A 27877-nucleotide genomic window follows, 5' to 3' on the forward strand; every position below is an offset into this window, starting at 1 on the left:
CGAGACACTTTATCCTCGATCGGGCGTCGCGTGAGTGGGCGTTATTCCACCATTTGTTCAATCCCTATAGCCCACGATGCCTCGGTTGTTGCAGCCGAAATACTCGAAACGATGATTTTCAGTCGTTCCAGCAACGTTTGTGCATGTGCCTCTACGACCGTTCGGCAAAATGCCGATATCGCTGCGTATCGTGCGGCTCTGCGATGCGAGGAACACACAGGAAGAGGAGAGCTCAAACGCGGACCGACTGCGCTCTCTTCCCCCTTTCAAAATTCTAACAGCGGAACTTGGGCGAGACTCTGCACGTTTTACTCGCAGTATAATGAAGCATTGTTGATATGTTAATGTCTCTCGTCTCGACTGCTGCTCCTATCGCTCTTTTCTCTCTCTTTCTCTCTCTCTCTCTCGCACCCGTTCGAACCCTCCGTCTCCTTCCTCCCATGTATCTTCTTCTCAAACTTAATTCTCATCTTCTCGATGAAGCTTACCAAGTTCGAGGATTTTCTCGACCGAACGAGACGACGAGTTCGTCGCCGATCCATTAAATCATCGCTGCCTTTACTACCGCGCGGCAAACCAGACGACCTCTCGAGTATACCAACTCCCTGGAAGCTGTGAATTTATCATTAAGGCGTTCACCGTCTCTCGAGAATATACGATGATCGATTGCCATGAATGAGAAAGCTTTTGAGTATTAATTTTTTACTGGTATAGATACAAAATTCAAATGACCCTTCTCGAAGGCGACTCTGGTTCGATAAAACATGCACCGAGGACTCTCCTCCTATCCGGAACTGCTGTCCCCGGAATTAATATATAATTGAGACTTCTCGAGCCTAACGCGGGATCTGGCTGTCGAACTGATGTCAGGTATGTGATTGAAGAACAGACTTTTCAGGTCCGATGAATTTCTCGAATGTACGTTTGATTTAAAAGAATCTTAGACAACCCTGAGCATCTCGTATAGCGTTGGGAGTTTGAGGACGGTGAACGAGCGCGTTGCTCCGTGTTTAAAGTGGAAGGCATTCGAGTGCTCCGGACGGCTCGGGCCATTAAAACGTCGCTTAACATTTATGAGATCCGCGAGAAAAGTACAGAGAGTCTTGTGAATTTCATATGTTTTGTGGGATTATACATTCTCGTGGGTTCGTGCGATGGTGGCGAGCGTGCTAAGGCGCTCATTAGAATGGCGAGTTTATCGTAATTGAGTTTGTCAAAGAGTGTATGTGCGCAAAGTACGTATTTAAGGGAAGCAAAAAAGTGCAAGATTGATTCATCAAGCGTCGAAGCAACGACACAGACTATTTAAAAACTGATGACGGAGACTTCAGCTATCAGAATCGAGGTTTCACGCCAGAGGTCCCTACATTTCGTGGTTCTTGCGATGTAATACTCTGTCGGAGCGGTCTGATCCAAAGGATAGCTTCGAGCCACTCGACCGAATCTGCAGATTCATTCGACCGTTACTTTCTCGAGCGTCGTAACATTCCCTGTCACTGTGTGACATCTGAATAGAATTAGGTACATAAACTAGCTGAGAATCCGATGAAAATTTCATCTTTCGATCCCTTATCACAAAAGTAATAGGTTACAATCCATTTTTTTTGTTCACTCATAATTTACAACGTTTCAACTTCTGTAACGTAGACCCGGAGCATGAGAAACCTCCGAAGATCAAACGGTTAGCTGTAAGGAAAAAAACACTTTTTTCAGACGAATTGATACCGAAGTAAATGCAGATATTGAGGGAAAATGAACCACGAACGGATACGCAATTAGAATTATGAAAAAAATGCGTTCGAATCCTGACGACCTTGAAATTTATTACAAACGGTCAGCTGCTTATCGAAATATTGAAATCACCAACAATCGAAAGAGCACACGCTTACGAAATTTCCTTCGCGTGCTTTATATATTGTACGTTTCTGAGAATTGTGACTCAATGTATTCACTGAAATCGAAGAACCACTGAAAATAATTCCAACAGTTTTCATGGTCGTTATATCTCTAATATTTTTATTCCTTGCACAGTCTTATTTACTCGAAATGCAATTCTACGGAAAAACATTTTAGAGCGCGAGATCACCAAAAAAATATCCACGAGTATGGACGAATATAAGAGAGGCTTGATAGCTTCGTTTGCAGGCATTGTTCATTAGTTTTACGTACAAATACGAATTCGGTAAAGTCTTTTTTACGTTCAGTTCTTTTTTCAGTGATTCGAATAACTTATGGAAATGTGTACGTGGCTGCCGGTAGATAATTCCATCGATAATGCCTTTGAACTAATTTCTCTGAGAATTTGACTGTTACAAGAAGAAACGTTGATGCTGCGCAATAACAAAAATCAATATTTATCAGTTTACTGCACTGATTTAGCACACGTGTTTTCTCATTAATATTTCACTCAATAGAAATTGAGTCACGTAAGGATTAATAATTGCATTCGTCTTATTACCCGTCGTGTTCACACAATATTTGTAGACAAAAGAAGCTTCAAGATCCCAGAAAAAAGATGCGATCATCGCGTTGGCGAACTTTATAAAAACCGACTTTCTTGCTACGTTACAATCATTCGGAAGTTTATAGTTTTTCGGATTGTGTTCGTTATATCGTTCCATCGTGTATCAAAGATGAAGATTTTTCGTTACAAGATCGTTTGGACAGCAATCTTCGTCATGACCGGGGCTTTCCCACACTCAGGACCGGTAAGTCTGATTGACCTTTGTATTTATTTTTTAATCAAGCATCCGTCTAAAGAATACCCCACGATCATTGTTTAAGGTATTCCTTTCACGAACCCGAATATTCTACAAATAACTGGATTTTAAATAACACGAAAGTAGAAATGCATGCGAATAGATCGACGAAATTTGAGGTCAGCTTATCGAACATTTAATAAAGAATTAAAAGTTGAAAAATCGTAAAATTTCTACGGGAGCTTACGGAGATTCCATCATCACCACTTTTCTATTCGATTATTCATATACTAAATGATTCTAAATTCCTGATCCAAACTGTCTCACAGATAGAAAAAAACAATGTAAGGAACTCGCAGCGACGACAAAAATACGGTCATGCGAAAAGAATACCTTAAATTTCATTTATTTTTCATCCGTGAGCAAAGGCCGAGAATGATCTGCCTTTTCGGAGATTTTTATAAACAAAGGGTGGAAACTTGAAGTTTCATAGTTTGAAGCCTGAATTTCCACATAATAACAACCGATTGTAGTTTTGCAAAGATTCTAGATTTTTCTATGCCAGTGAAGTTGAGTCATAGATCCAGAGCATTCCGGAGTGACATTGAATAATGCGACTTCAAACAAAAGTCTGATGCCAAAATGATTTTGATTGATAAAAATATCAACGAAAATAAATATCAAAGAATTAAAACATTTGTAATTTTTAGAAAGGCATTTTAAAGATGAACATTTACCGAAATTAATATTTGTAGTCACTCTGGATGGTGATAGACAAATTTAATTTTCTATTACAACAGGATTTTCAGGCCTAAATCGTCTATTTGCGAAGCTCTGTTAGAAAAACGTCATTATTCGAACGTAATTTCCACATCGATAGTCCGTAACTCAGTTATCGATAATTTTAAGCTGACCTGATAAAAAAAAAATGAAAGAAAGAAAAAAAAGATTTCACATATTTGGAACTTTCCATAAAACCACAGGGTACAGCAGGGAAAAAATCATGAGGACGTTTCAGTCCTTGCTTGCAGGTTCAACATACGAACAAACAGTATGACAGTCTGAATTTTTTTTGCTAGGTTCGAATATAGCACTTTTATTAAGGGGTCGACCCGTGTGGCAATCGGATTTTTTGGGGTTTTTTCACGATTTTTTTACGGGAAAGAAAAAAAACAGAGACTTTTGATATTTGAAAAGTTGATTTATTGGAATTTCAACTCCATAATAAAATTTTCTAACTCGCTGACATCTCGGGTAGATTCGTTATAGAACTATTTTACAGGGTTTCTCCATCGTCTCCACGATTCCGGGGGATCGGTTTATCTGAGATAAAAAAACCAAAGAATGTTTTGATTTGTAAAGCAGTGGTTATCACCTGAATCAAAATCATACAGAAATATTAATTTTTCCGCTTTGAAACACAAAATATGAATTTTCAACGATGATGATAGTTCAAAACGATGGCCCAATCGTCTGTCTTTTTCTTCTCTTGTATATTTTTTGTTCTTTTTTTAATTGAGTACTGCATCGCCATATAAAGTATGAAAGCACTTCGACGCTTCAAAAAAAGCTTCATTATTTACGGTTGTTTCTTGTTTTTTGTAGATCCTGGAAAAACATCGCATTGTTAAAAAATCAGTTCTTAGAACAAAGCCAAGGTTAGACGCAATGATATATGGTAAAGTCGCGCAGAAGATTCGACGAATGAACGACGTCTATGACCAATATTATGAATATGAGGTGATGTAATTGTTAATTTTGCAATTCCAGAGTTTTTCACTGAGTTATTCATTTGTTGATCGAAAAGCTAGTGATCGCTGCAATTATAGGATTGTATTACGTCGAAGAATTTGATTGATTTTAGTTATCGAAATGACTTTTGCGTGCCTACAGTTTTGAATACATACGTGCATTTTTCAATCGCACTGTTCTCTTAGTTTTTCTTGCAACTGCAGTAAATTTATTCTGGACCGTGTTCTGCTTATCGCGACCGGAGATAAACTGCTGAAACTAATTTCAAACGTGGCAATATCTTGAAGGAAAAATTGATGAAGTAAACAATAAATTTTTGTAAAATAACCACGTTTTTTCGAATCACAGATTCAAAATGCATATAAACGGCTCGAAAATTTAAATGCTGCTGATACCAAAGTATTCGTTGAAGAACAAAATAAACTGACAGAAACTTTCCTGTCCAACTGTACGTTTCGTGAGAAAATCAAGAACAAAGTGGAGGATCTTTGGAGATACGAGACGCAGACATGCCCAGCAAAATATGACAACAAATATTATTATGAAACGAGTGACGGACGAAAGGATGAAAAGTTGGGAATCGACATTTTTACATTTTAACCATTCATTTTTCAACTATTGTATAGTAATTATTATTTTCTTCGTATGCAGGGTTCTCTATTATGTAGATACACTAGGCGGAAGTCCTAGCGTCTTTTCATTTCCCAATACGGACCCGAATAGAATTGTTACGCACAAAAAGTTCAGTGGAAATGGAAAAATCTTAGCGTACAGCGTGAGCACCAACGGCGAGTCTTCGGACACCGATATCTATTTCAAAGACGTAACAAATAGTAAATCAGAAAAATGTGTTTTAAAAATCGTTCACTTCTAGTGCCGCTTTGAGGGGTCTACCTTAATGAGACAGGCAAAAAAAGACTATTTTCACGAATTTTTATGACCGGTATAAATTATAAATATGGATATAAAAAGTACACAAAAAAATTTTTATTTTTTTTTTACTTAGTTTTCGTACAGAAGAATGGCAGAGAAGATAGGTCCAAAAAAAAGGATGTACGCTGTTGATAAAATTTCTGGAATGGATGATCGGAGAAAAAAAGAAGAGTGGTTTTAGATTCGATAGGTAAATGGCTATAGCGCATATCATACGATTTTTTCAAAAATGACAAAACGGCGGCCATTTTTCCAAAAACTAAGAAAAAGCACGTTTTTTAAATCTTTTTTTGGAAAAAAAAGAGTTCTCCTCAACATTTCAAAATTCCTATGTTATGCCGCTATAGCTATAGTCATAAAGAACATGTGGTCAAATTTGGTAAGTATCGGTTGAATAGTTTCGAGATTTTATCAACAAGCCGTCCGATTTTATGAGAAAAACGCGTTTAAACAAAGGCAGGTACGGCGGTACCGCACTGGGCAGTGCGCATTAGCACGCTCAGGCAGCCAAGCAAACGTCGCTCAAAAGTACACTTGGATTGCTCAGATCTTTGTAAAATTTTAGTATGATACTTTTAAATATGTATACGTTCGAAAAATGCAACAAAAAAAATCGATTTTTTGAAAATTCTAATTAGGGTAGACCCCTTAAAAGTGCTCAGTTTTTCTCGTCATTATTTTATTGATTGAAACTTATCGCGTAGATACCCTTTTGCCTAAATCGTTGTCCAAAGTCAAATACTCTACGATAGCGTGGACAAAAGACAATGGAGGAATTTTTTACGTCTCATATACCGAAGGGGATGCGGATACAAGGCGAGGAATTCAAAAACTCCATTTGCATCGTCTGGAGCAAGAGCAAAATGACGATACCATCGTACAGGAATTTAAAGATGAGCCGTTCTTTCAAATGTGAGTTTCAATTTGGGTGCTGAATGAAAAGTTCAAAGCTACTTTTTAATAAATCAAATTTGAAAGGATTTTCACCTTAAATTCGAGCAAGACCAAAAACTTCGCAATCACAGGAACGAACAATCCGAAAATACATGTTGCGGCTGAACATTTTTTCAGTGACGCTGAAGTGACCGATAACGGGGAGTGGTTGCTATTCACCGTAACGGAAAATGTACGGGACAAATCGGTATACGCGGCGAAAATAAGTCCCGATGGAAAACTCGTAGGTCACGTGACTGAAATTGTCAAAAAAACCGAACATGTTGGCCTGCACTTGAATCTAGATGCAACGAAACTCCTACCAACTAATAAAAATACCACTATTGACAAGTTTGACACGATTTTCGAAGTATGAATATACGAATTCTTTTCTCTCGACTGGAACATACAAATTTTCAACAGAAACTCAATGAACTGAAACATTTTAGTACGTAGCGAACGATGGACCAGAGGCAATTTTTCTTACAAGTAGGAATTCTCAGAATTTCTCACTGATTAAAATAAATCTGAATAATCCGGGGGCTGATTGGTCGGTTTTACTGCCTGAAGATAAAAATTTTAAAATTCTTCAATGGGCCAAGGCTGTAAACGGTGATCATTTCGTTGCGTGTTACCTGGACGATGTCAGCGTAAGTTTCAATCCCGCGATTGCCGCGCGAAATATGAAAAACAATTACAGAAATTTTCATTCTCTAAAATATTATCTAAAATATTTTTTTTCAGAACGTTCTCCAGCTACACGATTTAAAGAATGGAGAATATTTGAAAACTTTTACTGTTCCCCGGTACAGTACAGTTTCTGAATTTTCCGGTTCTAGAAGCCGTTCAGAGATCTTCTACAAGGTCACTTCGTTCCTGATTCCGGGAGATATTTACAAGGCGGATTTGACAGATCCTAGAAATCCCAAAGTAATATTACCACTGAACTTTAATCAAATTATATTCGAGTACTGAATTCTTTACTATAATACGATCACATAAAGCTTGTTTATAATTCGTATATTTTTATTTTGACAGGTTACAATCCATTACAAAACTACGGTACCCGGATTCGATTCTAAAGACTATAAAGTTCGGCAAGATTTCTATCAATCGAGCTCCCATAATACTACAAAAATTCCTATTTTTATTGTCTCCAAAAAGGTTAATAAATATTACATAAAAAAAGATTAAGAAAAAAAAAAACATAAAAATTGTGTCGTATTAAAGTAAAAACAAATCTAGGACCGAGCTAAAAAAGAATCGATGCCTGCCCTTTTATACGGAAATGGTGGTTTCGGCGTCAGTATACAACCACATTTCAGCGTAAGCAGACTCGTATTCATGAAAAATTTCAATGGTATTTTCGCTATTGCCAATATTCGTGGAGGAGGGTGAGTGTTGATGTTTTCAAATGAAATTTCATACGAAGGTTTAATAAATAAAAATTGAAAATCGAGGTGAATAATGGTACACGAATGTTGGTAAAATCGTTGTTCCAGCGAATACGGAGAGAAGTGGCACGACGAAGGAAGACTTTTCAAGAAGCAGAACTCTTTCAATGATTTTCAAGACGCTGCGAGATATTTGGTCAATAAAGAGTATACAACTGCTGGACAATTGGCTATTCACGGCGTTGGCAACGGGGGACTACTAGTCGCCGTTTGTATCAATCAAAAACCAGAGTTATTCGGTGCTGCAATCGCAGAATCTGGGTATGAACGATTCTCTTTTTTTTCTATACATTAAAAGTAATTCGGCCGTTCGATAAAGTCCAGTGAGGATCCACTTTTTTGTGGTAAATGACAGTTTAAGGTCCCCTGATAACGATGAGCACAGTTTCGGGGTCTATTACGGGGCAAAATTTTGAATTATTTCATTTACAATGTTCGAGTTTTGGAAAAATTTCTATCGTGAAGAAAATTCATCACAGATTCCGTATCTTGAAAAAAACATTACCTTATCGGGCTTTTAAGAAAGAAAACATGAAAAAACTTTAGTTTTCGACGTGGCGAAAGCGGATGTCGGACATTACGCTAACTGCTGGTAACAGCTGATTGAACTTCGGGCAAAGTCAGGAATCGCGGGAATTTCACCAAATTTACTTTTGAGATTGACTCACGTACTTTGATTCATCTAGTAGCTTCGCTTTTTGTAACGAATTGACCTTTTTTTCTCGGTGCTATTACACCGACATAAACTTTCCTTCGTACTTTAAAAAATGTACCCTACGTTATATGCATGTATTTATAATGAATCGGACTCAATCATTAACTAGTCAAGTTGAAGTATAAATTTAATTTTATTTTTTATTATAATTATATATCACTTTATTACAATCTTATTAATAATATAGATTTCAATTTAATCAACATAAAGTAGTTGCTAATTTGACTAGTCATAGAACAGTCGAACTATTTTGATATATGAAAGCGTCGACGAATGTCGACTCATAGAACGAGCAATTTATTCTACATTCGAAATTTATTATCGAGCATTTTCGATCTCATTTGTTCGTATAACTGATCGGAGTTGAAAAAAGTTTGAAGAATAATCACAATTTGCGTGTATTCTTCGTTTTTACAGTTTTATGGACATGCTCAGATATCACAATTTCGGGAGTGGCTATTCCTTAATTCCGGAATACGGAAAATGGGAAGTTGAGCAACAGTTTTATAATCTGTTGCGATACTCTCCACTCCACAATATCAAACGTCCTCCGTCTTACGTTCCTTTCCCAGCTACTCTATTACTAACCGAAGATCACGATGAGTGCATATCACCTATGCACACCTACAAATATATCGCATCTCTGCAATACCGGAATGGCCTGTTCGGTGGTAACGGTAAGAATTGCCCTCCGCTTATGGCGAGAATTGAATTGGAGTCCGGCCACGGAATCGATGAATCAAATGATAAAGGGGTGAGTTTCGATGAAACTTTGAGTAGAAACAAATTTTTATTTCTTCATGTTTCGTTTACAAGTTATTTCAAACTTCTTTTGCTTCTATCGGTCACTGAAGAGTTTGAATTGTTATGTCTAAGTTGTTATTATTTTCGTACTAGTTTCGCTAGTTCCAAATATTTCGACGAATTTCGCACTTTTTGTTAATAAGCATTACAAATTAAACACCCAATTTCATTCGCAATCTCGGTAAAAAGAACATTCTCAGTTGTGACAATAACTTTTAAACTTTGAAAAAAAGTAACGAAAATAAAATGATGGAGATGGAAAAAGTATACGAATATACGATTAAAAATTTCGATTGCTATTGAACTCAATTCCAGATTAAAAAATACGCTGATATCTTAACGTTCATTACCTATTCATTGGGCTTAAATTTCGAGGACTAGTAAGAAAAAGGAAGAGGATTTAGTCAATAAGGAGAAGAAGAAGAAAGAAGAAATGGTAAAAAACGAAAAATATGTTCGTCATAGCTTTTAATTACACTCTACAGACACTTGTTCAGTACTCTAAAATATGTATAGCGACTATTATAAGAAAAAAAATTCCAAATAATTGAATGAAATAAATGAAAAATATTCCGGGCGATGTGCCGAGTTAACTCTTTCTCCTAATCTTTAAAATTCATTACCCATATGTAGTCAGAAATACTGAAACACCAAAAAGTCGAACGGTCAAAATATAGCGAAACGTTAGAAAGTCGACCGATCAAAATAAAGAAACGCAGCGGAGCTCACTTGCTCACTCATCAGACGGGTGATCTCCAATTTCAAACATCGTCATTTTGACTTTTGCCTTTTCGAGCCATCGCTATATTCTGCATATCCAAGTTTTATAGACTCGAAAAATTCACTTTCGATTTTTTGCTTCTCCATGTTCTGGTCTATCTATAAAACAATTACTCTCCATTTTGAATTCGAAAATTTTTGACATTCTTGGACGTATTATTATGTAATCCATGTACATGGTGGAATGAAACATATCTGCGTGTCTCTTAGAAAAATCGAAACTTTTAAGATAGAGATGTGACAGTAGCAAATGGAGAACAGGTTTCACTATAGTGCTTTTATGGTTGTCTTTTCGAGGCTGTTTGCAAACTTCTTTTCATTAATGCTTTCAATCTATCAGCCGAAAGCGTTTTATTTAAAATCCGGAACATCACATATCCCTCATATTTTTGACTATGTAAAGTATTCGAGACTCATCTGAACTGAGTTTGCTGAGGATTAGCGACAGGATTTCTTATCAGTCAGGCTCGAGCCTAACTCGAATACGGAACGTATAAAAACTGCGACTTGTTACTGGAAATACTGATTAGAACATTTCAAGATGGAGAAAGTTCGTTACTTCATGATCTTGCTGGAGGTCGTCGTCATCATTGAGGCTCTACCCTACCCGGAAAGACAGGTAATAAGTGTAAATTTATTATAATCAATAGATTTTATTAGATTTATAAATATTTAAAGTTGTACTCATAATTTTTGCTTCCCATAGAGGAAGCTATGAGACGATGGAACATTTTTTTTTTTCCAGTTTTCAATGTGCTCAAAATGTCCAAAAACATCAAAAAATCATATCTAGAAAAAATGTCCGGATGTGTGTGTGTGTGTGTATGTTATGGCACTGCAAAATTCAAACGCTTATAACTTGAAAACGATTTGAGATACAGGGCTACCGTTTTGCATATATGTTAATCTGAACAAGCTCTTTATTCTCTGATAATTTTATCAGAATTTGAAAAAAAAATACGAATAGTTTTGAAATTTTTAAAAAAAGGGTCTCGACGCTCTAACTTCCGGAAATTTTAAGATTTATTACTAATTTTTTTTTATAAATAGATTATTATAATAGAAAAGTTGGTATTGAAATTGGGAAATATCGGTTGAGCGGTTTAAATTTTATGATTTTTGGCATTTTACGAAAATATGAGTTTTTCGAAATATCCACTTTAATTTTTGGAAATTTATTTGGAAAAGTTAAAAGTCGATAAATAAGTTGAAATTTTATTTAAAAAAAACAAAATTAAAAGTAACAAATTGCTTTCTCAAGCTTTTAGAACAATGCTTAAAGCTTCCTCTATATGAGGAAACCAAAATGAAAAATATAGCACCTCATAGAGTAAGCTTTGAGCATCGTGCATCTTGACCATCTTGAGGAAGCAATTTGCAAATTTTAATTTCCAGCATTTTTTATTTGATATATCGATCTAATAGAATGATGAAAAATATCGACAGATGAGTGAGCGGTCGGTCTATGGCTTCGCGGATCTTACGAGTTGAGCAGCTTTCAGCGAATATTTGCACCGGCTCCTCGCGCTTTAACAATTTTGCTCAGTTTCAGTTTCAAGATGTGCAGCGAAATGAGAAGGAAAGGGGGAGGTTATAATGATGGAACGTTCTTGTAAACCTAGAAGGATGCTCGCAGGAGCAATCAACATTAAAAAATATATATTACAAACTATAACGTCGATAAACTGAATTTATTGACTTGTGCATTCATATTCATGCTTTTATAAAGACATGTGATAAAATAAAAAAATATCGTTGTGTCAACGTTTCTTTGGTTATAGCTAAAATCGAAACTTTCGAAAAATCGGTTTTTCATACTGATCGAATTTTTTTTTGAAATTTACTCAACAATCATGGGATTCTCAAAATGGATTCAATCGTCGCATTTCCCTTCATTTTTTTTTGTTTTTATTCAAGTTCTCTACAAAAATCTTTGCTGCCAAAATCTTTGTTTATTTAATTTTTTTCTCGTGTGTCTCGTGTGTTTTTCTCTGACAAAATCGATGGAACTGTCTCGAAGATTCAATACTCTGAAACTCGACGAGATGAAACCATCAGTGACAACTATCATGGTTTTGAGGTTGTACCTTTTTCATCATCATTGTCGAATGACACTTTGAAAATTCACTGAACTGATCATTACTTTCTAATTTAATTTCAACTAACGACTCATTTATTGATGATGGGTTATAACCTGTTTTTTTTTTTTTTTTTTTTTTTTTTTTAATCTCCATGTGCATAACTTGAGGTAAAATACTGGATCAAATTCGAACGAATAAGTTCAAAACGAACGTTCGAAGTTTTTTGTAACAGAGGTAAATACTTGAAAGAAATTTCGCTGATGGTTAACGCTGATTAAAACCATCTTTGTTCCACCGAATTTTTCATATAAAAAATTCTAAAGTTATCTGCAAATTGTAAAAAATCCAGAGCTCAGCGAAATTTATATCAAGTGTTTACCTCTGTTGCAAAAAACTTCGAAAGTTCATGTCATTTGAATTTGACCAATTATCGGATTTTTAACAATCACTTTCATGGAAAATGACAAGGTTTTTTGATTTTTAGATCAAAGATCCGTATCGATGGCTCGAAAATCCAAATTCCGAAGAAACTAAAGCATTCGTTGATGCCCAGAATCAGCTGACAAACTTGTTTTTGTCCAACGGTTCACTTCGTAAAGATATTAATAACACATTAACGCGACTGAGCGATTTTCCAGTATATTCGTGTCCGCAGAGACATGGTAACAAATATTATTTCAACAAAAAAACTGGACTGAAAACTCAAAGGTTGGAGCTCTAAAACGAGTTATTCGCAACAGTTAGCTTCGCAAATTCCTCAATTTTGCTTTTTTTTGGTCGCAGTGTTCTCTATGTTCAGGATACTTTGAACAGTGAGCCTAAAGTCTTTCTCGATCTCAATGATTTTTCTGAAGACGCACTGAAAGCCATTTCGTATAAAAAATTCAGTGATGATGGCAAAATTATGGCTTTCAGTTTGTCAAACAACGGGTCGGATTGGAGGACCATCTGGTTTATAAACACCGAGACAGGTAAAGCCAAAAGGAGATTGTAAAGGTTCCGAAAGGATTGGAAAAAAAAAAAAAAAAAAAACATAAATCTTCGGAAATTCATTACTTTCGTGAATCGCTTTTTTATTGCCAGTTGTAAGTTGAAAATTCTCATTGAAAAACAAATCGATAGTTTCAGCAAATCTTTCCGACATTTTTTAGCGAATTTTCACAAGCGTCTCACGTTCTAATTTGTCCTTCTTTTAGAAGTGCTCAGATTTTTAAGAAGTGCATTACTCGAAAAAAAATTCAACAGGTACACTGTATCCTGAGGCGTTGGGAAGCACCAAATATTCCACGATAACGTGGACGGGGGATAGCAAGGCAGTTTTTTACAGCTCCTATACAACTGTGCCAAAGGAGCACATAAATGGTAAAGGAACTCAAGGGCTCGAGCACCAAAAACTTTTTTATCACATTGTGGGAACTCCGCAATCGGAGGACGTTTTGGTGGTGGATTTCCCGGAGGAGCCGTTGTGGCTAATGTGAGTGAAAATTCAATAAACAATTGAAAATCTATAAATCGGTTCTGGCCTAAATATTCTATCGATGATACGAACGAGTATCCAGAGAATTAATGTTCATTAAAATCCTTCAGTGAAGCTCACATGACCAACTATGAAAAACGGTTGATCATTTCCGTAACGAAAAATTCATGGAGCAATTTGATTTTTGTGACGAAGCCAAGTACCGACGGAACGGTTAAAGAGAAGTTCGATTTAATGGAAGTTGTCGGCGTATTTGATGCGTTTTACGACGTGAGTGTACAAATTAACTGTCTGTCGAAAAAAAAATGTGAAAACAATTGTCATTTCAAGTAGATTCATTCGAAAATTGCAGTACGTGACGAACGATGGGCCGAATGCAATTTTTCTTACGGATTACAATGCTCCAAATAAACGACTCGTCAGGATCAATCTGAAGGATCCAGCGAAAGAGAAGTGGACGGTTTTATTGTCTGAACACCCAGAAAATGTTCTAGAGTCGGTCGAAGTTGTGGCCGGTGACAAATTCGTTGCTCGTTACACTCAAAATATCAAGGTAAAGGTCAAGCTTCTTTCAATAAATTGCCACGAAATCTTGAACAAAAAACTTGCGTTGTTTCAACCGTTACGTCATTTTTTATAGAGCATTCTCCAGCTGCACAGCTTAAAAACTGGAGAACTTTTAAAAACTCTCTTTCTCGATGTCGGTACAATCGACGAAATTTCTTGCAGTGAAAAAAATTCCGAAATTTTCTTCAAATTCACTTCGTTCTTGACTCCTGGGCGGATTTACACGATGGATTTGGCAAAGGACGACGCACCTAAGGTCGCTTTAAAAAAATGAATTCGCAACACGTACCGCCTCATTTGTGATTACGATTTTGTAGTTTATAATTTTATTATAATCATCATAATCTTAATTATTCGTAAATTTGTTAAATTTCATTTCGTCATTCCGTTAACACGATGCTCAGATAAATTTCGCTAATTCTTTCAAATTCTTCTCCATGCAGATTCTCCGAGAAAGCGAAATCCACAATTTCGATCTTCGAGCATTCAAAAGCGCCCAAGTTTTTTATACCAGCAAAGACGGAACGCGAATCCCCATGTCTATCCTCATGAAAACGGTGAGTATTGATGTTCTAATGGAAAGTAAAGAAATAATATTGCATCATGTTGAAATAAGAAAAATTTTTAGGATGCCGTACTGAACAGATCGATGCCTGCTCTTCTGACTGGATACGGCGGGTTCGGCGTTAGCGTGCAACCCGAATTTAGCCCAGCGACACTCGTGTTTATAAAGCACTTCAATGGCGTTTTCGCTGTTGCTAATATACGAGGAGGAGGGTGACTGATTTTTATTCGAGCTTATTATGAATTGAATAGTTTAACATGGCGGGAGAAAATTTTATTTAACAATAAAATGATGTTTTTTGTCCCCAGCGAATATGGAAAACGATGCCACGACGCTGCAAGACTTTTTAACAAACAAAACGTTTTCGATGATTTTCAACGTGCTGCCGAGTATTTAATTGATAATAAATATACAACGCCGTCGAAATTAATTCTTCAGGCTGACAGTAATGGCGGATTATTAGTCGCTGCGTCGATCAGCCAGCGACCGGATTTATTTGGTGGTGCAATCGCGGAAATGGGGCATGAAGATTATTTTATTCATAAATTTAGCGAAAGAATTGATAACATTGTTGATGCTCGAAAAACTTCTCTCGTGAAGTACATTATATTTCAACGGAAGCATCGTAGTCTCTGACTTTGGATTTTGTTTGTTTTACAGAGTGATGGACATGTTGAGATATGATAAATTTACGATTGGATATGCGTGGGTCTCGGAGTACGACAGTCCCGACGACCCTCGACAGTTTGAGAATCTATTGAAATATTCCCCACTCCACAACGTTAAGGCACCATCGAAAGGCGTTCAATTTCCAGCTACTCTTTTACTCACTGTCGATCACGATGATCGCGACGTACCCCTTCACAGCTTCAAACTTGCCGCAACGCTGCAACATGACATCGGCAGATTGCCTGATCAGAGCAATCCGATTATGATCAAAATCGAAATCGATGCGGGTCATGGAGGCGAACAACCAGCGATTCAATTGGTCAGTTTGATAAAATTTTGTAAGGAAGATCCAATACTTTTTTGCTCCGCCTAAATCTTTCATTGATTTCAACATTTTTGTAAAATTCTATCATTTACTTTCGTTGTTAAAGCTCCTGATGGATTTCAGGAATCGCGAACAGTTCCCATTATTTCAAAAGCAATAAGAATTTTTTCATGAAATACTCTTTCAATATTTCCACAAGTAGATTGGCATTGCGACGGATTATAAAGAAAAATGTTGAGAATCTGGAAAAACTCGTTATTTAGGCTACGAATTCTTCCAATATTTCCTTTTTATTTTCTCGACTATTCTGAACAATTCAAGTTCATAAGGTCCCGAAAATTAAAAAATTAAAAAAAAAAAAAAAACGTTTCAACGCACCTCTAGGGAAAAGAGGTTTTCTCGATTACTTGAAACTGGAGTTTCGACGATAATTTGACAAAAAAAAAGTATCCGTGCCACGTGCTCGCTGCGTATCGATGCGGTTGCTTAATTTTTTTCAAGATTTATGAGATAATTAGAAACGCGTATAAATTCCAAACGATAGTGATGAACCCCGCTCGTGTGTGTCTCGTGAAAAAGCAAATTTATCTTGGGTGATAACGGATCACAAATAATATACCTACACAATTATATGATGGCGAGGGCGATGAGGACTGAGTGAGTTAGTCGACGTTCTGAATTTTATTCTTCATCTAAATTTCAGATCGAAGAAAATACGGATATCGTGACGTTCATTGCGAAAACATTGAACTTAACGTTCTGGAAGTAAAAAAGAAGAAGCAAGAGGATTCGTATGTTAGATCTTGGGGCGGTATCTGTTATGGCACTGCCGACCAAAAGTATGAAATTTTTTTATGACAATCTCAAAGACAAGAGAAACAGCTTTAATTTCGTTTTTGAAAAAATTTTCTACCATCTTTTTTCGCAAAGGAATCGTATTTTCCCTTAAAAAATACCATTTTCAGAAAATACGGGTAAACTCGAAGATTTCGGAACTTAAATGAAATTGCCTCGAGGGGAAAAGGAAGATCGTTCTGAATCGACTGGAATTTTGTCAGAATTTGTGTCCAATATTGTCTTTTTTCGACATTCCCAGCCAGCACTCCGCCAACTGCAGTGACTTAATTCGAAAACCATGGGGTTTGGGCAAAAATATTAAGATCTCCTTTTTTTCGAATTTTCGATCGATGAGCATTTATTCAAAATTTTTTTCGAAATGTTTAAAAATCCGTTACTTAAAAAACAATGCTCAAATTCATTTTGATTTTATTTTGACATCACATATCTTTACAATTCTATGAGAACAATAAGATTTTTTCTGTAAATAGTTCATTACATCGCTTCAGCGGTTGCTGATTGAAAATCGGCCAAACTTTTTCATCCAATAGGATTCATTCAGTGCCTAACTTTTCCCTCTAATAAAGTACTAAAAGAGAAAAAATTCCCATCTTGAACCACTGTTATTCGTTTCTGTTAGCTCACCAAGTCCGTCCAAATTGGTAATTCAAGTTGATGTTTACCATGAATAGGGTTCAATTACTGCCCCCCCCCCCCCCCCAATATATATTTCTGTGAAATAGAAAACCGAAATTTCGTGAAACCGTAAACATAATTTGAATGATGATCTTCAACCTGGTGGTTCAATTTTGTAAGGTCGTGAAAGCCAACAGATTTATCTATGATAAATCTATGATAAAGAGGAGGAAGGAACATTTTCAAATGAATATTAATCGTTTTTGATGTGGAAAGAAACAAAATTAAAAGTTTTCAGTACTAAAGTGATGTGGAGGTGTTAATTCTTTTCCCCACTTCAAAACTAATAAACGGATTTGAATCTTCCTCCGTGTATTTTATGTGAGCGTGGCATAATAAGAATATCTACGGTGAGCTTTAGTGCCTGTTTGCCACACGTGTGAGCTCAGGTAAAAAGAGTGCGTAAGAGCGTGCAGTAAAAAGAGGAAAATATCTATGAAGGCTGACGGCTGTGTTTGCGAGCACTGCTAAATAATAGCGAAAAACTGTAAATCCTACAAGGTGATTTATCGAATGAACTTTTTTCCCTCGAGCCTATAGAAAAAATCGAAAAAATGCTCACTCGGATTATAACAGGTTAAATTTTTCTAAGATCACTTTTTAATAGCTTCTGACAGAATTTTGAACAACGTACAAGAAAATGTTTGCTGTTCATTTATATTTTTCGTACCAGGATACTTGAACATAAGAATCAGTCATGGGGCTTGTTTTATTGTGGGCTGTGCTCGCACACAATTGGTAGAGAAAAGATATTTACAGACCTTGATAGATTAAAAACAGTGATTGTAGCGGAGCGTATAAAAGGCAGTTTCTTTCGTCAAAAAACGAAGATTTTCTACATCAAACCAACCGCTTTACGATCGGGTTCAAATTTTGTCACTCTGCTCAGTTTTTCTACCGTCGACCGAACATGCGAAAATTTCGGTGCTTCATAGTCCCGTGCGTAGTCTTCGCAGTTATCGGAACTTTAGCTCAGGAGAAAAAAACTGTGAGTCCGCCTTCGTAATCACCGGTGTATTTGATATATATATATATTTTTTAAAATTATATCTACGGATGCTGTTGCATCTCCGAGATAATTCAGAGACCAAATTTTCGGATATTTCATTTCTTTTCAACGGAAGTATCTCCAATTTCATTCGATGCTTACAAGTATCGATTGGAATCGGGTTATCGATATATTCAAAGTCAAGCTGATTGAAAAATTATATATTCAACTCATCCAAATATTATCCAACGTCAATCGATTTTTTTTTTCCCCCATTCTAAGGCATACTTTTTCGAGATAAATCGATGGAGTGTGGAGAAAGAAAGTGTAATTGGCAAAGTTTTTTTTTAAAACGTACTAATTTCGGAACAAAGTGTTGTTGTAAGCGAGTTTAATCACGCGCCTATTCCGCTGTCATTATTTTTTCAATGATCTTCACCAGCACTGTGTTTGACTTGGTAACTTTAGCATCGAGTCCCAAAATTCTCGGTGCTCGCAACTGACTGCTTGATTATCATTCGCTTTTTTTTTATTTGTGCATTCAGGAAATCGAAGAGGACACTGGGCGCGTTGACGCTGCAAAACAAGACGAAATTATAATCAACTATCCACTAGCTGACCGATTTGAATTTACCATCAACGACTATTTTGGTCAAAAGGTTTAATATTCATTGTTCTATGAATTTCATGACGATTTTTTGTACTCGCATCATGCATAATTCTTTGTTCACCAAACTCCTTTTTTTTTTTATTTTTCTCGTAAATATTTGAAAAAAATTTAATTTTTCATAGAGTTTATTAATTGATTGTTGTACTTATTAAAAATTTTCTTCAATCGATGATATGATATGTAGATTTAACATCAGTTCAATGGGTTCATTAATCAGATGGCCTCAATGACCAGGAAAAATTGTAATTGATCGCGATGATGCTCATTAGGTTGGCCCTTAATATGGGTAAAAAAAAAATTGATCGCGCCGCCCCTCTCAAAACGATTCCAAATGATAAAAAAAAAATCTACGCAAAACCGTAGCTACGTCCGGTAAAAGGAAGACGTGCCTGTAAGCAAGAACTTTTATTTAAATATCAACTTTTCTGAATGATTGGAGAAACATGGACTTTTTAAATCTGGTTTATGTGTCAATTTTTTTTGCCTACTTTCCGAAGCTATTGTATATTAGTATTCAATTTTCAGATCAAATAATAAGTCTTCCATACTGCACTAACGAAATAAATTGAAGGGTCAAAAGATTTTTCCCACTTTCTAGTGATTTTTCAAAATGTTGTATTTCAGTGAAAAATGGTCGTATCGAGGTCTAGAAAAACGTATTTTCTAGACGTATTCTCGTAGTACGAGAAAAAAATTTTCAAATTTTTTAAGATTTTTTTTCAATTCCACAAGCGTAGATTTATTTTTTTCAACTAAGCCATGGTATGGACCGAATAGCTGGTTTATTCAGCTTCAATTTACTTTTTTTAAAACTTCGGTAGGACCATTTTTTGCTGAGATGTTGAACTTTGAATCGAGAAGGACTCTTTTGTCTTTGATCGACGATATCTCGGCAACCAATGGTCGCATAGGAAATTCAAGGGCAGTTCTGAAAACTGGAATGAATGTCCTACAAGGTTCCGTTGCGATCTTGAAGACAAATTTTTTCTTCCATCCTTGTCGTGCATTTAAAAAACAGGAAAAAAAAGGTAATTTATGGTTTTTCAGAAGCCTTCAGTGTTGTGGAAGCCTTAAGATGATGGATCAGTCGATAATCACACTTCGAATTTTTGAAATTGAAACTCTTTGACATCGTTCGTTCGATTAAAATAATAAAAATGTCATCGTACGCAGCACGATCGCAAAAATCCGATAACATTTTTATTTTTTCGATCAGACGAACGATGTGGAAAAATTTCCTTTTCAAAATTTGCAGCTATCTCTCTCGCACTCACGGTTGTGATTACCGACTGATCCATCATCTTAAGAAAAGAAATCAATTTTCAATCAAAAACTTTCGGAAATTTTTTTTTGCATATTTCAACCTTATTTATGGAAAAAATGTGGAAAAAACTTAGAAATTTTTTATTTTTCATTTTCGTCATGATCATGACTCGTTTAACGTAAAAAACGTGACCCTTACATTTTTTTTAATGTTTGACCGGTTGCAACGAAGAAACGACATTTTTTACTGAAATACAACATTTTGAAAAATCACTAAAAATTGGGAAAAATCTTTTGACCCTTTAATTTTTTTCGTTAGCGTAGTATGGAAGACCTTATTATTTGATCTGTATATTGAATACTAATGTACGATAGCTTCGGAAAGTAGGGGAAAAAAAATTGACACATAAACCAGATTTAAAAAATCGAAATTTCTCCAATCATGCAGAAAAATTGATATTTGAATCCAAGTTCATGCTTACAGGCACGTCTTCTTCTTACCGGACATAGCTGCGGCTTTGCGTAGATTTTTTTTTTTTATCATTTGGAATCATTTTGGGGGGCGGCGCCATCAATTTTTTTTTTTTACCCATATTAAGGGCCACCCTAATGCTCATGATGATTCTCATTTTTATCACATTTTTTAATTGAATGAAAAATCTCTTTGAATTTTCCTCAAAAAAGGGAGATGGAGAGTCTGAATTTTTTTCGAGAATATATTTTTTTTTAATCTAGATTCCTGATCCATATGCATGGCTCGAACATCCAGATTCCGATGAGGTCAAACAGTTCATTAATAAGCAAAATGCAGTAACTACTGCGTATTTATCCGGAGGACTGATACGCCAAAAAATAAAAGACGAATTGACGAAACTCTGTGATTTTCGGACATACTCGTGTCCAAAGAAACACGGAAATAAATATTATTACAACATAGATTCAGGACTGCAAAGTCAAAGGTTGGATTTCAAACTCAATTTGTTCAATTATCCAATTTGACAAATTTTCAATTTTTAATCTCCTTTTGCCACAGTGTTTTGCATGTTCAAGATAGCCTGAACAGCGAGCCTAGAGTCTTTCTGGATCCTAAAATTTGTTGTGCAAATGAAGTGGTCTCCATAACTGATAAAGTATTCAGCGACAATGGCGAAATATTGGCTTTCAGTGCGTCCGTCAACGGGTCCGATTGGAATGAAATTTATTTCAAGAATACCGAAACAGGTAAATCAAAATAAAATTCAGAGCAATTATAAGACGACGAATTCGTCGTGCATTCGATATCTTTTAATGAAAAAAAAACTAAATAACGTTTCCGACTCAATATTTCCGTGCTTTTTTATCGACTGTCAATTGCAAAAAAATCAAAATTTAAATGAGAGGAAAACTAATTTCTAATTCTGAGAACTTATCCAACGGTTTTTTGTGTATCGACGAATATTCAATTTTTGAGTTTCTCTTCCGATTTTCTCGTGCCCGATTTTCGCATTTCATATTAATGAAAATGGGATTATTTAGGATTCATGTATCCCGAAGTTTTGAAAAGAGTTAAATACTCTACGATAATGTGGACAAAGGACAATAAAGGCATTTTTTACGGCGCGTATCCCGAAGAAAACGAAGTCCTAGAAAATAAGGATATTCGAAAAGTCGAAAACCAAAAATTATACTATCATATTGTGGGAACTGAGCAATCGAAAGATGTTTTAGTAGTGGAATTTCCAGACGAGCCATATTTCAGGATGTAAGTTTACCCTATGAACTAATCGAGCACTGTAAACGTTTTGAAAATGTGCTCAGAGAGATGTAAATTTTCCAGCAAAGCTCAAGTGGTCGACTATAATGGATTGTTGCTAATATTTGCCATGAATGATACTGACAATACAAGAATGTATCTGACGCGATTGCCCGTCGGAAAAATCAGTCAAAAGTTTCATTTAGAAAAAATCATTGACGAGCCGCAAAGCACCTACGAAGCAAGTATATAAATGGTTTATTTCAAATTGAACGATACGAAGATGAATTTTAACCAACTCACAAATCTAGTACGTGACAAACGATGGGCCAATGGCGTTTTTCGTAACGAATAAAAATGCACCGAATTTTCAACTGATAAGGATCGATCTGGAGCATCCTAAGACGGCAGCGTCGATTGTATTGCCTCAACATGCCATTAATGTTCTCAGCTGGGTTCGGGCTGTCGATAAAGATAAATTGGTCACGTGTTACATCGAAAATGTCAAAGTAATTATCGATCAAATTGCCATTCGACACTATTGAAAGAAACTTTATTGTGTAAATTGTCACTGTTCTGTTCGCAGAGCGTTCTCCAACTTTACAGCTTAAATACTGGCAGGCTTTTGAGAACTTTTCCTCTCGAGGTCGGTACAATTGCCGAATTTTCTGGAGATAAAAAAAATTCGGAGATTTTTTACCGGTTCACATCGTTCTTGACACCAGGAATTATTTACAGAGTGGATTTGAGAGAGGACAAAGCACCAGAAGTAATTTTACGATTGAATTTTTATGCCAATTGTTAGAATAAGATTCCGTATTAACATCATAATTACGACAGAGTAATAGTAACTCCGAAAATGCCAAGTTTTACAAACATTAATAACAAAAACGTAGAAACGTTACACTTTATGCTACAAGAAATTTTCTTATTTTTTATTTTTTTCATTTTAATGTTCGTAACGGTCTCAAGAAATTTAGCATTCTAACAGGAACATAAAAATTGATAAAATGCGTGATTATATGACGTTGATGCAATTGAATGATTCGATAGAAACTCGGGAAGTTATGCAGTTTGGTTACTTTACCTAAAAACGATCGAACGTTCTTTTTTCTTCACGAAGTTGTTGATTGGTCTATACTAAATGTGACATTTCGGCAGGGGAGACTGACGTTTCTCATGAAAGCCATAAGTTATGGGGTTTTGAAGTTGTGGGGAAAACGTGTTGAAATAGAGAATATTCGAATATTTAGAAGCTTACATCAGGACAAGATGGACATTCATTTTCATTAATGGTGACTAATCGAAGCACTTGATGCTTCTCAAAAACAATCTTGCATCGATTTTTAGTGAAGCAACGAAACTGCATAATTACCTAATCTGGCCTGGATATCTGGAAAGCCAATGGAAATAATGCGTAATACAGGATATAATGAATGCAATTTTCATACGATGAACCTTATCATTTTTTCAATCGTGATTCTTCAAGAATATTTACCAAAATGTCTGGTGCGTGTTCACTAATTCGTTTTTCATTTATTTTCAACAGATTTTTAAAACTATGGGAAACGATAACCTGGACCTGCGTGAGTACGAAACCAAGCAAGTTTTTTACAAAAGCAAAGATGGAACGCGAATTCCCATGTTCATCGTCGCCAAAGCGGTTAATATGAGTAGATTAGTTGAAATACAATGATAAGATGCAGTGATCTGAAGCAAGATAAATTTTAGGACAGTGTGAAGGATGGAACTATGCCTGCAATCCTGCACGGATATGGCGGTTTCGGCGTCAGCGTACAGCCGTTTTTCAGTGCAAAGACCCTGCTATTTGTTAAACACTTTAATGGTGTATTCGCTGTTGCCAATATTCGAGGAGGAGGGTAAGTTATTTTAATTCGAATTATCTATAATTTCATATTTTCCTGGCGACTGTAAATTCACAACGAATCGATGCTTATATTTTCAGCGAATATGGGGAAGAATGGCACGAGGCTGGAAAGCTCTTTAAAAAGCAAAACACTTTTGATGATTTCCAAAGTGCAGCAGAGTATTTAGTCCAGAATGGATTTACATCTCCGTCAATGTTGACTATTGAAGGTGAAAGTAACGGAGGATTGTTAGTTGCTGCGTGTATCAATCAGAGACCTGAATTATTTGGTGCAGCAATTGCAAATGTTGGGTGAGAATATTTTATATTTTTTGGGTGGGGTTCAATATGTCGAATAACTGAATTGTAGAACGGTCGATATTTCGAAATTTTAAAAGTTGTGATATCAGTTTGGAGAAAAATAAGTTATTCGAAATTCTTATTCCCGATCAACTATTCAGCAGATTGCGCGTTTAATCAAAAATTCCTTCTTTGAATTCATATTTACCCGAAAATATATATTTCGATAGTTTTCATTTCGAATGCAGTTTTAACAGACCATCCGAATGTCAAAAGTTCATATTTTCGAATTCAAAATGGACAGTAATTGTTTTACAGACAGACCAGAATATAGAGTAGCAAAAAATCGAAAGTGAATTTTTCGAGCCTATAAAACTTGGATATGCAGAATAGCGATGGCTCGAAAAGGCGAAAGTCAAAATGGCGATGTTTAAAACGGGAGATCACCGGTCTTAGTAAGTAAGTGAGTGAGACGCGTGTATTTGGAGCTCTGCTGCATTTATTTATTTTGATCGATCGACTTTCTAACGTTTCGCTATTTTGACTGTTCGACTTTTTGGTGTTTCAGTATTTCAACCTCAGTAATATTTCGTATTTCGTTATTATATTTTCAAAATTGTGAATTTTCACAGTATCGCTGACCGTAGTAATTTATGAATCAAAAGAGTGATAGTCGAATTTTCGAAAAATCGATATTTTAATCATCGTCCTATGGGCGATTGTTACATTCTATTTTCGATGTAAACGTTCTTCGGACCTTGCAGTTTCTGCTTTATTTATTTTCGGCATTCAAAGCTCTAGTCGAATCTATCCGTCTCCATATTATCATTCGAAGTTTATAAATTCGAGATTTTAGCTGTTCGAAATTTTAGTCATTCCAACATTTGATCCCCACCCTATTTTTTCCAACATAATCGGAGGAAGAGAGTCATCTTAGTTTACAGCAAGCATAAATTCGAAAAGAAGTTGCTAAAATTTCATGGTGCATCTTGTTTTTGTTTTACAGAGTAATGGACATGTTGAAATATCACAATTTTACGATTGGATATGCGTGGGTCCCGGAATACGGCAGTTCTGATAATCGTAAAGAGTTCATCAATTTATTAAAATATTCTCCGCTTCACAACGTAAAAAGACCACCGAAAGGCGTTCAATTTCCAGCTACTCTTTTACTCACTGCCGATCACGACGATCGCGTCGTACCTCTTCACAGTTTGAAACATATCGCGACGCTGCAATATCATATTGGAAGATCACCCTTTCAACGTAATCCGATTTTAGCCCGAATCGAAAAACAAGCCGGTCACGGTAGCGGCAAATCATTAACGAAACAGGTTGGTCTGTTCAAACTTGAACTAAAAATGAAAAACCATTATTTTCATTTTATAGCTCCAAAATTTTCGAAATTTATTTTTTATTTATTTCTGTTATCGACCTTAGACTTGGATAGAAGCATTCAACATTTTTTACCAACGATTTTTGGCACACACTTTATTTGAAAACTACATTTTCGTGACATTTTCAACTCGGCTAAGTGCAAGAACGAACAATTTTTTCGTTTTGCGTTCAACGTTGAAAAATTGACATATTCTTCTGTCAGTTTCAATTCTCTAGGCTATTCGAAGTGTTTTTCAATCTCACTGAAAAGTATTCAACATAAGACGAATAAATTTACAATGAGGATGAAAAATCTTATACAGTAAAATCGAATAGTCTCAACTGATGGGATTGCTAGACATCCAATTTTTTATCGCGCAAGTAACATGCAAGAAAAAAACTTTGGGTAATTTAGTAGATAAAAAAGCCTCGAATTAGTATCTCGCGATTGATACATTCGTATTTTGCGTTTAAACATCACGAAACATGAGAAAATATTAAAAGCTGCAACTATTTGAGCAAGTGAAAATGATGAATTGATCTGAATTTCAGATCGAAGAGGCTGCTGATTCCATGACGTTCATTGTGAAAGCATTGAACTTGCAGCACAGAAGAAGAAGAACGAAAAATAATCAAAAGTGTTGAACAAAACTTGAATTTTCTCGGGTCTTGCCGACACACTCTCAAGTATGTAAACGAACAAAATCTTTCTGAAAGAATGTACAGAATTTCTGGAAAAAGCATTAAAACTTTTTTGGATATCGTTGACTTGATGTTTTGGGGACAACACGAATCATTTAAAATAGTGAAAGATCACGAAATGAAATCCCGAAATGACTCCCTATTCGAGTGTTGTATCAAATATTTCGTTATTATTTTATCGTAAAATGTTCAAATCCTTTGGGTTCGTCAACGTCAGAATTTTCTGCATAATTCAAAGGGAAATAATGAAAAATAATAAAAACAATAACAAGGATGTTAAACGAAAATTCTGCGAATGAATTATGATTTTATGAATAAAAATAAAGAAAATTTTCATCATCGGACGCACATTAATCCCATCGTCTTGTGGAACTTTCATTTTTTCACCAGGCCAATTCACTACAAATGGCGATCACTTCAACTTCACAAGTCAGGGGAAATCAGCCAATCTCGAGTACACAGATACGCTATCCATCTTGACTTGTCTAGTCAAAATTGTTCTTTTTTTACTTATTGGCGCAAAGACGCTGCCGCGACGACGTTTCTAGATATCGGATCGGTAATAAAAGTAATTTCTATGATCGACTTTTATGAACGAAATCACAATTTCAATCTCGAAATAACTCCGGAGAACTTTAATTCGATAAAATAATCTGCTGTTTTTACCTGCATCACTACGAAAAGTTACTGATTGTTATTAAACTGAAAAATGACCAAGCGATTTGTAAAAAAAATAGGAAAAATCATTCGTGTAGTGCGAGAGGAACGGTAATTTGGTCAGAGAGCGGGCAATATCTACTGACGATAAACGATCGCTTTACCATCCAGCGATAAAGTGGATTACATCGTGGCTCGTAATACAAAAAATGGAACTCCAGCGACAATTCGAACCTTGCTACGAGCGCTGTAAGCCCTCTAAGAAAGCCGAGCTCGGCAGAAGCTTTTAGAGTGGCGCCTCTGTAGTTTTGAGTCCCCCGGTCGGGTAATTCACGAGTTTCGTTTCACACTGGCAGTCGGTAAGTTATCATGTGAGATTTAGATCAAATGAGCGGCGACGAATGATAAGGAGAGAAACTCACCTCGGCATGTCTTGAAGCTGTTTAGCTCGTTGCTTGTGCCGTGAGAGGGCGAAGAGCAGCGCAAGTACAGGTCGAAGGGTAGATCCTGTTGACAACTCACCGGGATTAACAGCCCCGACGTCAGCACCGAGTGCCCGCAGGGCTCCGACACAGAGACTCACGTTTTCGACCTGGACGCGAAAAAATCCAAAAAAATAACAACATTAGTCCTGAATAATTGGGACTTTGTAACGCACTAAAGCTGCATACTAAACAAAGTTCATGATAAAGAATGCAAACGAGGATGCGCAATGCGCGCAGAGCCGGGCTAACGGATGATCAATTTTCCGCAGCTGACCTAGCCGCGGGCGTTAATTTCCCGCACGAGTAACGGACATATCTCCGTATACATTCTCTACCTTTTATTTTTCTCTGTGTGAGCTTTTTCGCAAATTAAACCGGACCAACCACGTATACACATGGTCGTTCCTGGTCACGCTTGGATATATTGCCTCTCGTTGTAGTTCATACCGCGCGAGGGAAGACCGAGTGACTGCGAGAGCAGACGAAAAAAAATGGTACACTCAACAGCGGAACATTTGCGTGGAGCATGAGAAAAAATGAAACGTCCAG

The 27877-nt window shown here is 36.1% G+C and overlaps 3 protein-coding genes across 4 annotated transcripts in view; 2 read left to right on the forward strand and 1 right to left on the reverse strand.

The window, feature by feature from the left end:
- Positions 1 to 27877, reverse strand: part of sick (sickie) — a 268982-nt gene that overhangs the window by 128382 nt on the left and 112723 nt on the right. For both annotated transcript variants that reach the window (XM_043420505.1, XM_043420504.1), the window contains exon 5: positions 27266 to 27435. In XM_043420505.1, the coding sequence (XP_043276440.1) occupies positions 27266 to 27435 (170 nt within the window). The remainder of the gene's footprint in view (positions 1 to 27265; positions 27436 to 27877) is intronic.
- Positions 849 to 9883, forward strand: LOC122411588 (prolyl endopeptidase-like). Its single transcript, XM_043420508.1, has 14 exons — positions 849 to 870; positions 2485 to 2708; positions 4305 to 4439; positions 4800 to 5023; positions 5103 to 5284; positions 6089 to 6296; positions 6456 to 6687; positions 6767 to 6967; positions 7062 to 7247; positions 7356 to 7481; positions 7563 to 7711; positions 7820 to 8032; positions 8904 to 9240; positions 9606 to 9883. Exons 1-14 carry the CDS (start codon positions 864 to 866, stop codon positions 9669 to 9671), a joined length of 2490 nt encoding a protein of 829 aa, XP_043276443.1. The 5' UTR covers positions 849 to 863; the 3' UTR covers positions 9672 to 9883.
- LOC122411587 (prolyl endopeptidase-like) lies at positions 15327 to 26798 on the forward strand. Its single transcript, XM_043420507.1, has 13 exons — positions 15327 to 15748; positions 18821 to 18934; positions 20944 to 21167; positions 21242 to 21429; positions 21724 to 21949; positions 22025 to 22181; positions 22252 to 22449; positions 22527 to 22709; positions 23490 to 23603; positions 23672 to 23820; positions 23907 to 24119; positions 25114 to 25441; positions 26037 to 26798. The coding sequence occupies exons 1-13, from the start codon at positions 15425 to 15427 to the stop codon at positions 26127 to 26129; spliced, it is 2511 nt and encodes an 836-aa protein (XP_043276442.1). The 5' UTR covers positions 15327 to 15424; the 3' UTR covers positions 26130 to 26798.

This window comes from Venturia canescens, chromosome 5, assembly GCF_019457755.1.
Source record: "Venturia canescens isolate UGA chromosome 5, ASM1945775v1, whole genome shotgun sequence".
NCBI lineage: Eukaryota > Metazoa > Arthropoda > Insecta > Hymenoptera > Ichneumonidae > Venturia > Venturia canescens.